Here is a 14,446-nt window from a genome sequence, read left to right as displayed (position 1 = left end):
GGGCCATTTTGTCTTCATGCGCCAATGAGCAACTCTCATTAGGAATGAACGAGGCCCCGCCTCCCTTGCTGTATCCAGTTCTTATTATACATCCATGGGAAGAACTGACACATGCAAGTAAACCAAAAGTGGGAAAAGACGCAGGGCTACTTAAGGTGAATAGAGCAAAGTGTTAAATGATTTCCCTCTTTTCTTACCGATTTCTCTTCTCTACTTCAGCCACCAGCTCATCGGTGGAGAACTGCCCTCTGACCACCAAGATCAGGTTCTTAATCACATCCTCGGCACAGTCCACATCCAGCAAACCCCCGATGACGACTGGCAGACGGCTTGGGTTAACCTTGAATAAATGATCATAAAGTTACAAACATATTCAAAGACAAATGCACAACTAAAGTCTATTTCAGCAGCTGTCCAATGTCTGAAGCATTCCTTGTATCAGTGACAGTATAAAACGTATAAAGCATTGAAGGAAGGGAAGAGAGGAAACAAGAAACACACATTTCCACTAGGCTATGAAGCCGTAATGTACCTTCTGCACGTAGATCTCGATGTATTTCTGCAGGCTGTTGCGGTACAGGTACAGAACCAGGTCGTGGACAAAGTCAAAGCGGTCGCACACGATGATCAGCGGCAGCTGGTCAGTCAGCTTGGCTTCCTGCAGAGAAACATAACAGATGAGAGGTGACAAAAACATGCTCCGTCTGGATTCATTAGTGGGAGAAAGGTTAGATGATGTTATAAATAGGGCTGCCCCCAAAAGTCAACTTAACATTAGCTGCAAGTAATGCAAGAAGGCTTTTTTTCATTTTCTGCGTATTATTTGTTTGTTGTATTTATTCACATTTTTTAAATAAACAGTAATGTATATTTTCATTTTACAAAATTGCTCATATTATTTTGTTGATATTACAATTTAGTTACGCATTCACAAGTTGTGTGTGTCCTTGCTGCTTGTTCTGACACACATTAAGAATCATTATCAGCGCTTCTGACGTTAATATTGTCGCATGTGTACATTTTAAATTTATATTTTAAAGGTCACCTATCATGCTATTTCTAGGCAATAGCATAGGTCTCAGATATATACAAATATATAAAAAACATGTCTATGAAGTGTTTTGCTCAAAATGCCAAACAGATCACCCATTCTAGCCATGCCTCACATCCCTCTATTTCACTTCCTGTTTCAAAAGTGCTGATTCGGGGTATAAAGTTTAAAAAAAAGAAATTTGATTAAAAAAAAGGAGGGGGCTGAGCGCAGGCGGGACCCGGCAGCTACTGTCTAAACTAAATACTGCGGTGATGAAACGCCATATCAAGGATTATCAAGGATTCTTTCTGAAACAGTCTGGAGCTCAAAGGCTTTCTCTCTTGCCGGTTATACCACAAGGTGAGTTCCTTTTTATTTCCTGCTTCTTCACACACATGCTCTCCAGTACAGGTTAGCTCTGAGTGTTAGCGATGCTAATGTAAACACCGACCATATTACGTCCAAAACAGTCGGGCATTGTTTCTGATAGCAACGTTTCTGATAGGGCCGTGGGGGTAAAGCCAGCCTACATTTCCGATATTACGTCATATCGGACGCAAATCTGGATCAGCTCCGTTTTAGCCCCGTTTTTAGAGATTTGGGTACGGAGGAAAAGAGAGAAGGTTTTATTTTCTGACGCTGCATGAGTTCCCCGACACACCGGGGACACATATTTATGTATAAAAGACATCAAAAAGTGCATTTTGCATGATAGGTCCCCTTTAAAGTCTCATTATTACAGTTTTATAATCAAATGTCCTCTGATGTTACTCATAACGTTTGTTCTCAGCCCTGGAATCATCATAACCATAAACGTGTGATGACTAGTTGATTAATTGCTCTGAATTTACGAATACTTATTAATTAAAAAAAATCCTTAGTCGAGGGAAGGCTTAGTTATAAAGAAATGTTTTTTTTGCACTGGTTCGTTTCTGACCTTGAGGAAGTTCTTCACGCGTTCGGGATCGTAGCAGTTGCTCTCTCTGCAGATTCTCTCCACCTCTTTGATCTGGCCCGTTTTGCAGGCGGCCTGGATGTATTTGAAGTGGACCTCTGGATCCTGGCTGAAGTTCACAATGGACCCCAAGAAGTAAAACAAACCTGAAGACAAAAAAAGGAACACAAACTGAGTGCAACCATCTTTTAAAACAGGGTTTTCTCTAAATGGACATGGTTTATTCCTTGTTTACCTTCAAAGCTCTTGAAGGACTCGAACAGCTCAGTGAGGGACTGGGTGGAGAGCTGCTCGTGGTACTTGGAGGCGACCTGGACGCAGATCTGCAGGTTCTGGCGGATGTTTGCAGACAGCATGGCCCTCAAACACTCCAGAGAGTCCTCCACTGACAGTGAGCCAAAGAAATTCACCAACCACTGCAGACGAAGAGGAAACATTGAGGAATACAGGGAACAAAATCACAGTCCCATTTCAGTATTTTCCCTTGGGCTGCGTTGTACCTCTGGGTTGAGAAGGTGTGTGTGCACCACAGCACGCTTAATATCATACAGGTCGGTGTAATGCTCCAGCGCCCTCTGCAGGAGACCGGCCTTCTCACACAGCTGAGCCACATGAGCGCGGTCGTAGTGGGTGAACATCTGATTGCCCAGGATGGCGTCTGCAACCTGCAAGACCGGACACAGGGGTAAAAACATTTCAACACTGTCTGAAGGTATGTCTGAGACAGCACACTTTGCACAAAGGAAATGCAACGAGAATAGATCTGGATTAATGGCAGTCATCAATTTGTAACTCAGCAATATGGTAATGTTGGCATGTATGATCAACTGAACTAAATTCAGTTAGTTTCTGTACCTGTGGAGCGTGCACCAGATTCATTTCCAGCAGGCGTGTCTGCAGGGGTCCCTCCATGGGTCTGTTGTTCTTCAGGGCATCGAGTAGGAAGGATGTGCACTGCTGGATCAGGTTGTACTCCATGAACACATCAACGATCTGGAACAGAGAGAAATAAACAAAATAATAATCATTAATGTCTCAAAAAGACTACATATTTTCAGCCCTATTCTGCTTTATTCATGTAGTGTGTTGTATAGTTTTATGTGCAAGTAAATGCATGTAAAATCCCAACGTTTCTTCCAGTTTCTCTCCCACATGTTTGCCAATATGATGACATGTAGGTGCTTGTGTTATGAATTCATGGTGAAAACGCAGGGACGCGGGAAGTCAGTCAGAGCTGGGGGTGCGCGGGGATTACACACACACGAAATGCAGCAGGTTGTTTTCTAATCAGAAGACGATTTATTGTTGATTGAGACGCAGCCGGGTAGCAATAACAACGCACTTGAATTTTATAGCGCGCACTGCGCACCGGATTGTATAACAATAACAGATGCAGAGTTAACAGATTCAAACGGAATAGGCCTACATGAATAATCATCGGTTTCTAACAGTGACAATTTACACAATTGCACATTTTTGTGAATTCGGCTATATGCTAGAAAAGCCATAAATGAACGTATTTATTTATTTTATTTAAGTGAACACAGAGCAAAAATCCGAAAATATTAATAACGAGTAACTCTGAACTTCTCTCTCACTCTCTCTTCGCGCGCACACAGCATAGGCTACAGAACACCGAAGGTGGTCTTGCGCTCAGGGGTGGTGGAAATAAGTCACAGTCTGTGCAGTCATTTGTTCCTTAGCAACAGCTTGTGAGAGCAGCGCATTAATTGGTGTTCGTTTTAATGTTTGTTGACAGCCTCCGTTGATGGGACTTCTCATGCTCCCTAAATGTTTCCCCTGCCTTTCGCCAGTTGTTAAACCCTCCTTTAACAAAGCTCCCATCCCTGTTCTTGTCTGCACTGACAAGCTTATTTTCTATTGCAGAGCAACAGAAGAAGCACACCGCATTATCATTTTCTTTTATATAGTGAAGCCATGTCCACTGTTTAAACCAGCCTGAATTGAAGGATTGGGTGAATGTTTCCTTTCCAAACCGCCTGGCAGGGAATGTAAAGTCATTGGGCTGGCAAGGCTGAGTTGTTGTTAGCTGCTGGACGGGGGCAACGTCGTTCTCTCCTCCGGGTGGCTGGAGTGACAGCTGTCTGTGTCCACCTGCAGGGACTCCGAGTCGATAGGGTTTTTTGGTTGTTTGGCTTTGGGGCCATTAAAGAAATCTAATATTGGTTTTTGAGACGTAGTAGTAGCAATACTAGTAGCAGACTATTACTTGTCAATTCAACCGGGATTTTTCGCGCGCAACGTTTTTCGTGTAATTACACAGAAAATATCATAACAAAAAATGTTACGCGTGAAAAATCACGGTTGAGGAGGTTGAATTGACCAGCAGTAATAGTAGTCTGCTACTTATTAATGATATTTTCTATATATCAACCATTTAAAAAACAACCATGTTTTATAGACTGCTTACACTAAAATGCTAACTCAAAATAAAACTTTTTGTCTTGATTTGTTTAGTGAACTTTTGGCGTTGCAGTTACAACTCTCCGCCAACAGATGGGGGTGCTGCAGCCCCCTCAGCACCCCCCCTTCCGGCGTCCCTGTGAAAACGTGTTTTTTTTTACCTGTGTAATGTCAGCAAGCGGCTCCTCGTCCTGGACCAGCATCTGGGAGAACTGCAGGCCCTGCTCTGGGCTGATGCGCATGACGTTCCTCAGCAAGAAGATCCAGTCTGGAGTGTAGCCCACCTACAGGAACAACAACAGCTTTAAACTACATATCCATACCACTGAGGTTCGCCATTTTACGGAGACATGTGAACTGCTCTATCAAAATCAGTCAGACGCCCCGATAATCATGAATTTGTCATTTATGTTTTGGTTATTTTGTGGTTTTGGTTGATTTTAAACAAATTCTTGGCTTTAAAAATATTCAAATATTGTTGGCACATCCAGAAGATACATTCGACGTTGAAGCGTGTAAAGGAATATTTGCAGGACGAACACAATAAGGATATTATTGGAAAGCTAAGAATATACTGGTTCCAACGGTGTGTGTAACTCTAGATGTGTTTCGTGGTCGATGTGACTGATTTTGATAGAGCAGGTCACAAAGGTAAAGACAACAGCAAATCACGACGCAGCAAAAGAGTTTCGTCTCCACAGCAGCCTAGTCGGATATTAAATATAAAATAAAGTCAGGCAGCGTCACAAACCTTCTTGGCGTAGAGGACAATCTTCTGGAACTGTCCGGTCTCTGCAAAGCACTGGATGACCTTGTTGGGGACGTTGGCCCTGAGGTAGACGCTGAGGGCCAGAGTGGGATCTACAGACTTCACCAAGTCTCCGAGCTCCTCAGAGCACTCCAGCTGCACACACACAAAAACAAAAAAATGTATCTCTTGCACACGTTGTTTAGGGTTAGGGTTACACCAGATTCAGAGACAGTTTCATACCACAGGCAATAAGACTGCTAAACAACTGAACTGCTGAAACAACATCTGTTAAACACCTGAACTTTTGAAACAACATCCATAACATTCATCTGTTTGCAACTTATTTATCTAATATATCATATTCCAATTACTTGTATATAGACTCTTCTTGCACTATTTTATCTGTTTTATTGTGTTGCACTGTGGAGGAACCTGTGACCTAAGATTTTCATTGTCATAACTACACTGTAGCGATGCACACATGACAATAAAAGCCTTGAATCTATAGAATTTCCAAAAAGCAGGTGTGTTTCAATACATTGACAAATCAAACACTGGACACACACCTTGTCCTCTTTCAGCCACTTCTCCAGGAGCTGCTTGCGGCCCTGCTGCAGGACGGGCCTGCACAGCTCCAGAGACTCAAACTTGTTCAGTTGGCCTTGATCCAGCAAGATGCCAAAGTACTGAAGCAGCGGAGACGTCTGCCCCGGCTGGGCGGGAACACTCTGGAAACGACGGATGGTGTCTGGGGTCCGCAGGATCCCCTGGGGAGAAAACAGGAATGGAGGTAATTTAGTAACAGTAGCATTAGGTTTGGGAAGTAACTGATTACATGTAACAGGATTACGTTATCAGGATCTAAAGGTAACTGTATCCCCCTAGTTACATTAAAAAAGACATAATCAGATTGCTGTTACATATCTAAAAAATGTCTATATGTTCATAAAATATTGTGTGTGAGCTTAAACGTGGGGGAAGGTAAGTTTGAGAAACCGGCTCGAGATAAACTTTTTGTTATATTCCATGGAATGCTCTTAACATCTCGATAGCAATGAATATCTTAAGTGCTTTGACAAAAAATCCATAAAAAAATTCATCTGTTGAAGCCGTGGTACTGTTTGGTCATGTGCACGTTCGTGTGTTGGAGGAGGGGCTCTATAAGGAAGTGGCAGATTTTATCCGGCTGTGTATTTTCAAATTCTAGCGCACTCGAGCTGGTTTCTCCAAAATGACCGACCCCACCTTTAACTGTGTGTATGAAACTAAAACGGAGCATTTTCTCAGCACAGATTTAATTTCTGCTTTTCAAACTGTAGGTGTGTGCTTATGTGTTTCATTGTTGGTGTATAGGCTACTGCCTGAATATGCTGAATGAGAGGCAGCTTTTCCTGTCAATTAAAAACATTTTTGATCCTAAATATCTTGGTTTCTGCTTTTCTAAGGTCACATTGTTCTGTTGTCTTACATAATACACTTCAGTAAAAAAACATCTTATTGATATTTATTTTCTCTTGGATTTCTTGCACTTGTCATTTACGGGTAACTAGTAATATGTTTAAGGTACCCCTCTCAACCCTGACGGTGGCAGTACCTTGGGTGCGTTGGCCGCCACCTTGGCAGCCTCGGAGTAATTCCCCGCTGCAAACAGGGTGTTGAATTTGCGGGCGAACAGCTCCTCAGCACCGGCGAGGTTGTTGCGGACGGCCATGCGCAGCGCCAGGTCCGGGTTCTGGAGCACGTTGGTGATGTAGGGAATAATGTTTTCCTCCTCCACGCACACAGACAACACCTAGAGAAACACATTTTGCACTCTTTATTATCTGTCAGAGGTGGGACCAAGTCATTGTTTTGCAAGTCCGAGTCAAGTCTCAAGTCAGGTTGGGCAAGTTCAAGTCAAGTCCTAAACTTTGACAAAACAAGTCATAAACAAGTCATTATGTGTTTTTCACCAAATGTAATGACATCGATCAACAGAATAATACTTAATAATCAAATTGTTCTTTATTAGTCACATTAATAATTTAATAATCCATTTTCTCTCTGCTGGTAAAGTAACGTGTGTTTTTCTAATTTAAGAGGGATCAGTAAGGTAAGGCTACCGTGACGGTTTGATTCAGAAGGAGTTTAATGTATAAGATCCCTGATGTTGAGGAAACCAGAATGTTTATTTCCACTGTGTACAACATGTTATAAGGGACCCACAATCTATCTTTATGCAAGGGATAATGTGCAGCGAGGCGGTCTCTATGGGGAAGAGAACACCTGCATCTAGATCCCTCTGCAGGTGGTACTTTAAGTATATTTTGATGCTAATACTTTTGTACTTTTACTTGTAACATTTTGAATTATTGTACAGGGTTCCTGCAGGTTTCACCAACTCAAATTTAAGACTTTTTAACACCTTTTAAAGACCACTTTGAATAGAATTTAAGACCTATTTCACGGCAATAAAGTATGAAGGAAAATGTATATAAAGAAGAAATACGTCCCATAATCACTTACAAAGTAAATGTATTCATGTTCAACATAAGAACAGTGACTGAACACAACAGCGTAACAGTACAGAACTGTGTTAGCGTGTTAGACAAAAAGTGTGTGTGTGTGTGTGTGTGTGTCTGTGTGTGCTTGTGTGTGTGTGTGTGTGTGTGTGTGTGTGTGTGTGTGTGTGTGTGTGTGTGTGTGTGTGTGTGTGTGTGTGTGTGTGTTAGGGCTGTGCAATTAATCATATTTTAATCGCAATTACGATTTTGGCCTGCCACAATTACGAAAACAACATAATCGGAAAAAAACGATTATTTTGCTTTGCTAGGTTGTGACAGTGCACTACAACATATTTGATCTAATGAATTTTTTAGTAATGTATCATTTATTTAATACATTTTTGTATTGGTTTTTCAGTTGAATTATACGTTCAGGTTGTTTTCAAAGTCAATGAATAATCATATTTAATAATCGTGATATTAATTATTGACCAACATAATCTTGATTATTGCCATAATCGAGCAGCCCTAGTGTGTGTGTGTGTGTGTGTGTGTGTGTGTGTGTGTGTGTGTGTGTGTGTGTGTGTGTGTGTGTCTGAGAGAGAGTGACAAGAGCTATATTCAGAGCTCTGCTGCCTTGGCTACACTATTTCATCGTTGCTGTTGTATGATTGGTGTTTAGCTACGGTATTTAGCGTCTACAGCACCTCCGCTTTTAGGGTTGACGTAGACCCAAACTTCGCCCGGAGGTCCCCCGGTGTTGTTGCAGGAGCTGCTGCATTAGCTGCTGCTGCTGCACTAGCTAACGCTGCATTAGCTGCTGCTGCACTAGCTAACGCTGCACTAGCAAAACAAACGCTAATTTGTTTTGCAAAAGGTGCAGCGGGCTTCAAACACGTTCCCTCCACTGGTTTCAACCAAGCACTAAATTAGATGTTTTCCAACCAAATACGGTTGAACTTACACTTCCCCATATTTATTTGTAAGTAGATTCGAAGATAGGCTACATGAGCTGAAGCTTGGTTGCTAGGTTACTAGCTGGGTGTTCTCCAATAAGGGGCCGGGGGAAACAAAGTTAGTGATTACTGGTTCCATGTTGATTTAATTCAATACAAATTGTTGGGGGGAACTGAAAGGCTATTACCGTACTGGTTACTTTGCAGCCCGGACATTTCCCCCAAAACACATTTAGACGCTCTCGCAACATAGAAGTACCTTTCAAATCCGATCATTTTTAAAACTTTCTGAATCATATTTAAGACCTTTTTAAGGCCTTAAATTCAGATTATCAAATGTAAGACTTTGTAAGACTTGTTAAGACCCCGCGGGAACCCTGATTGTAACTTTTGTAATTGTCTGAACTTCTCCCACTTCTGACAATAAATCCTGAGTGGTTACCAAAAAAAAAACCTGCTCTGAAGGTTATTTTAATTTTTACAAATCCTGCACTCAGCTTTGCTTTCTCCAATATCATTGAAAAGCAGCCAGATGCTGCTTCTTTTTTCGGTTTTCGCTCATTTGACTTTTTCCGACGCGCTTGCATTTAAATCCGTCTCCCCGTCGCTCTGTGCAGCTGGCCTGTACCACTACACATGCTGTGCCCCCACCCTTCTTTCACATAATGGTATGATCCTAGTGTGTCCTCGCATATGATTGGCCGCATGGTGGCCCAGCTAAATAAAGACCCGCCCCTGCCTGCAAGGATTCTCAGCAAGAGTAGGAGTGGCTGAAGATTCTGCTCTCCCCAACGGGAGTCTGCTCTTCTAGCGGCAGCTCGCGATCGGCTTGTTGGAGACCTCTGAATTAAAGTAGCAAGTCACCTCAAGTCAGAAGGCTCAAGTCCAAGTCAAGTCCCGAGTCATTGGTGTTCAAGTCCAAGTCGAGTCGCAAGTGTTTTGTGATGTTGTCAAGTCGAGTCTCAAGTCATAAAATGTGTGACTCGAGTCTGACTCGAGTCCAAGTCATGTGACTCGAGTCCACACCTCTGTTATCTGTACATAATAGACGATAAGTCATTTGACACCTGCCTGGTATAAACAGTGCACTCTATTAACGCTCAAATCTCTGGATGCAAAAATAGATTTAAGTGAATTAGATCCTAAGACCTGTACTTGTCACCTTCTTAAATTAAAGGGAGGGATTGCCTGGTGTAGTATTACGTGTGTGTGTGTGTGTGTGTGTGTTACAGAAAGCTGTACAGGCTAGAGCTGCAGATAAGAGCACAGAGCAGTAACAGGATTAGATTGTGTCTGCTTGGCAAGGCTTAGCCATCCTGCTGTGACTGTCACGAGATGCCCGACAGCGAATATGCTGCTGCACTCGGTTATTTTCAGAGAATTCTCTGTCAAGGTCACACGACAACACCCAAGGACACATGCTGAGAGACAGAGGGCTCAGGGAAAATAAATAACCAACAAATATCAGAAATAACATCAAAGAGTCCATATTCTGCTTTTTAGGATTTCTTCCTTTCCTGTAGTGTGTTCTAAAGGTTTGTGTGCATGTAAATGGTCTGCAAAGGCTACAATCCCTGCGTTTCCTCCAGATGGAGTTCTCTCTCCCACCCACCCCCCTTTCCTGAAACGCCTCCATTCGACTCCTTTGTTGACTTCTGTGACATCACTATGTAACACTCGCGCGTCTATTTGCTAGCGCTCCAACATATTGTACGTGATAGAGATGTCCCGCCCCTTAGCCTAAGAGGTTGACCAATCACAACAGTGTCGGCCAGCTAACCAATCAGAGCAGTAGGGGCACAAATGATGGCCTTATTATGCTCATAATAGCAATATTAGATGCTTATCTGTGCTTTAATGTGTGCTGGAATCGTGCTTCGATACTGCTCATGTGTTTGTTTTTCTTGACATGTCATCAACCTGCCAGGGACTGCAGATAAAAATCACCCTCCATAGCTAAATCTGCCACTTTTACATGATGGACTACATGATGAGTGCTCATGTTGAATCATGTCCATTCTTAAATAATTACACATTTGAATTAATCCCACATATATCCTACAAACATTTGTTAACCGATACCTGATGCCATTTCATCCAATCAATCCAAATAAGAAACGGCCTGCAGGAAGGAATTGCTTTTGATAGTTAGTTCAACATCTATGTCAGCGTACCTGTCCTTTCCTGTTGACTCCGATGATGCCGGCAGTTGGCTCATGGGGGGCGGTGACGAAAATGGTCTCCCCGCTGATCCGGTTCATGTAGATACACGTTCCAGTCTCCAGGTCATACAGGTGGATGTAGCCGTATTTGGTGATGAGGAAGACGACGTCTTGCTTGGAGCTGATCTGTGTGCAGAAAGAGAAATCTGGTTAGGAAGTGTAAAGGAGAAATTAAACCAGGGCTAAGTAATGCCAGGTCAGAGAGTGTGGTCACACCCTGAGGGGAGTTTTGGACTGGCCTTTTGGAAAATCTTTTTTGTTTGAAGAAATAACAATGATGCACCACAGGAGAGTTTTGACCCATGTGGCAAATAGTAGTTTGAAAAAAGCTAACAGGCTCTACGTGTCTTCTTGTAAGTGGTTTTGTTACCTGCATGGCCACAGGGAAGTCGTTCTGTGCTTCTGGAGGAAAGAACACATCGACAGCTTTCTTTGGGAACGGCTGGTTCCCAGTGGGCGGGGTCCCTACTTCAATGATATGCAGCTAAAAGTGAAAAGAGGCACAAGGAGAAGCAGTCAGGATACAAGAGCCTCTGAAAGGTTCCTTATACACATTTGAAATGAGTGTTATCCTGAGCTCTTTATCTCTGCAGGTGTCAGCGTTTAGTCTCGGCAGTGCTGTCATTACCTTTCCTCCGGCCTGTCCTCGCACCGCAAAGCAGAACAGGGTGGATTCTTCAGTGTTACCCTCCATTTTAAACTGTGCAAAGCCGGCGGCATGCCCCTCGATGGGCTGAGACACCTTCCTGTCCACAGAGTACAGCTGCATGGCTCCAACCACACGGTTTTGCTAGGAAAAGAAAAAATCCACATTAAGGCGTTATTGTTGTATTAAGATCCTTTTCAGTTGTGTTGATTCTTTAGCACCTCTGCTTGTGGCACAAATATTGGTTCCGAATTATAAAGGCATTTTTTCCTGTTAAAATAGACATTATTCAAAGTAGAAAAAAAAACATCAAAATGAAGGATGCACTGTTATCAAGTTTGTCAAACGATATCAATGCCGATGTTCATTTTATTAGAATTTCTTATTTTTTTATGAGCCAGGAAAACAAATATCCGTTTTCATTACGAGGCATTTTTTATGGTAATGAGATATATTTTATACCATTTAAAAAGGTAGGGTAGGTAAGAATGGAGAAACCAGCTCGAGTGCGCTAGAATTTGAAAGTACGCAACCGAAAAAAATCTGCCCCTTCCGTCAGACTTCCTCACAGAGCCCCTCCTCCAACACACACGAACGCGCACATGACCAATGAGGGCACGAGATAAGTTTGTGCCCAGATGGAAGGCTGACAGGCAGGTAGGCCATCCAGTTATTTTAGCCGGGCCGGCTCAGATGATTGGTCGTGCTTTTTACAGCGCCACAGCTTCCACAGATGACTTTTTTTTATGTATTTATTGTCAAAGCATTTAATATATTCATTGCTATCGGGATGTTGAGAGCATTCCATTGAATATAACAAGAAGTGTTTCTGAAGTGAATTACCTAACCCACCTTTAATAGATATTCATACAATTAAATTGTTTAATAATAATATACGTCACAAGCTTTTAGTTCATGCATGTACAGATAATGCAGATTAAGGAAGAACAGACATGGCCGCCCCCTTTTCAAGTTAACAAACAGAGCAGTTGAGAGGTTTTTATCCTACAGTGACAGCGGAGGATACTAAAAACACCAAGTTCAGCGTGCTTAAAGAGGTATATATGAACGATGCAGTTTTACTAAATTAAGTTTTGATTATAAATATTAATAAACTGTTGCAGTGCTATTCTGCCGCAATAACCGTTTGCTAAGGGTGAGTATTAAGTACGTTTATTAACGACATTCAGTCAGAGTGATCACCTGTGCCGAGATGCCGATGAGCAGCAGCCACTTCTGCTTGGCGTCCGTCCGGTAGTTGATGATCTGACATCCTGCCAGGCTGGAGTGACGGTCGAACACTTTGATTGGCTGAGAGTCGCCCTCCATGCTCCAATGGTAGACCGCGTTGTCTGTGACCAGGGCGACGGTGTTGAGGGAGATCCACTTCCAGAAGGTCACGTCGTCTGTCATGGTGTGAGCCTTCATCTTGCTCTTCATCTCGATGTTGAAGATCTGCAGGGTCTTTGCCGCTGTGGACATCAGGAGAGAAGGTTAACGCAGTGACCCCCACCATAAAAAAAATGATGATAAAAATAAAATAGAAGCACCACGATCATTAAGTGACAGAAAAACACACATTACAGCAGACTCTGGGAGTACACACAGGATTCGGGAATCGGGCATACCAACGTCCAATCACTGGATCCATGTGTTAGTGACACCGAAGGACCAAACAAGAAGCCAGAACCAGAGTGAAAACAAGAGGCAAGAGCAACAAAAGGGCAGCCACTGTGGGATCTGCATTCAGTTAGGTCTGATGCATTTTACTGAAAGAACAATAACACATCTGCATTAAAGAAAATGCAGTTTCCCCTCATTCATTTCAATGAGACCATTGTATTTGCAAAGCAAGGGAGATTTTTGAGCTTCAATGTGAACAGGTCTCTCTACTCTTGACCTGGTAGTCAATGTAATGGACATAAAGAAATGAATGTCAAAGGCTGATTTATAGGATCTAATAGGCTGTGCATTCCAATTAGCATTACAACTTGTGGCTCTATTACTCAAACTGGACTTCCTGGATACAATTCAATGTCTAAATATTAGTACTGTTTTAAGTTTGGATCCCTGCTTGGAGACATTAATATCACTACTATACTTTCTGTGTTTGCAGATTACAGAAGAGAATTAGGGCCACATTTGATCTGACGAAAAGTCATTTTTTTTTTATCTGAGAGATTCTGTAATTTAAGTCAGGATTCTTTGATTTCAGAATTCTCCCTTTTTTGTCGTAAACAAACAAAAAAGATCAGTTTTGGTCAGACATGAGGCCCTAATCCTCTTCTGTAGCAGAAATACATGGTGCCTGGTGCAAGTTAAAGTAAGGTCCGACCCCTCCTCCCCCCACCACCTACTGGAGAAATGAGTCTAGGCGTGTGGCCCGTTTCTCTTGAGAGATTCACCCTGAAATGTCATCCTAAAATGAGGGAGATGGGAATTTGGGGTGGGTCTGAATTAGGGCTGAACGATTAATCGATTTTGAATCGATATCGCAATTTGAAATGTTTTGTTCTTTTCTTCTTGTGTGTCAGTCATCCACACCAATCAGAAGTGCTGTGCTCCACATGTACCAGCCATTGTTAACCAATCAGAAGTGGCCCATGATAGAAGGTGATTGACAGATTGATCCAATCACATGCAAAGTATTTTTGAAAGTGCCTGCCCTTTCCAAATGGCTTCCAATGGAGCTTTCCAGATGGTTTGGTGAAACAAAGCATCTGAGTCAGGTTAGTAATGCTCCATCACATGTGTTACATCTATTACAGGGTGAATCTTAAACTGAAGCTTGACTTTAAAGCAACCCAACAGAAGTTTCATGTAAGTGTAGTTCTTTCACTCGTAGCTCGGGGTGCTAGAGACGGGAGCACGTTGATACGACCTTCCTAGCCGGAGATATGGCCGCATTTTACAATAAACCTCTGTTGGGCCGCTTAAAAACAAATATCGCAAATCGAATCGCAATATCTGTCAGAA

The 14,446-nt window shown here is 42.4% G+C and overlaps 1 protein-coding gene across 6 annotated transcripts in view; it reads right to left on the bottom strand.

The window, feature by feature from the left end:
- The window catches only part of LOC117551693 (clathrin heavy chain 1), a 42,588-nt gene that overhangs the window by 20,973 nt on the left and 7,169 nt on the right, over positions 1–14,446 (bottom strand). For all 6 annotated transcript variants that reach the window (XM_034224652.1, XM_034224653.1, XM_034224657.1 and 3 more), the window contains 14 exons: positions 12,674–12,942; positions 11,453–11,614; positions 11,195–11,308; positions 10,777–10,950; positions 6,758–6,955; positions 5,730–5,930; positions 5,164–5,316; positions 4,574–4,696; positions 2,844–2,981; positions 2,489–2,653; positions 2,224–2,404; positions 1,971–2,134; positions 533–658; positions 198–340 (listed from right to left, as the gene is read on the bottom strand). In XM_034224652.1, coding sequence (XP_034080543.1) covers positions 198–340; positions 533–658; positions 1,971–2,134; positions 2,224–2,404; positions 2,489–2,653; positions 2,844–2,981; positions 4,574–4,696; positions 5,164–5,316; positions 5,730–5,930; positions 6,758–6,955; positions 10,777–10,950; positions 11,195–11,308; positions 11,453–11,614; positions 12,674–12,942 — 2,311 coding nt within the window. The remainder of the gene's footprint in view (positions 1–197; positions 341–532; positions 659–1,970; positions 2,135–2,223; positions 2,405–2,488; positions 2,654–2,843; positions 2,982–4,573; positions 4,697–5,163; positions 5,317–5,729; positions 5,931–6,757; positions 6,956–10,776; positions 10,951–11,194; positions 11,309–11,452; positions 11,615–12,673; positions 12,943–14,446) is intronic.

The sequence above is a fragment of the Gymnodraco acuticeps genome, unplaced genomic scaffold, assembly GCF_902827175.1.
Source record: "Gymnodraco acuticeps unplaced genomic scaffold, fGymAcu1.1, whole genome shotgun sequence".
NCBI classification, from domain to species: domain Eukaryota; kingdom Metazoa; phylum Chordata; class Actinopteri; order Perciformes; family Bathydraconidae; genus Gymnodraco; species Gymnodraco acuticeps.
The sequence above is the reverse complement of the archived record's forward strand: the minus strand, read 5'-3'. Positions and strand labels throughout refer to the sequence as shown.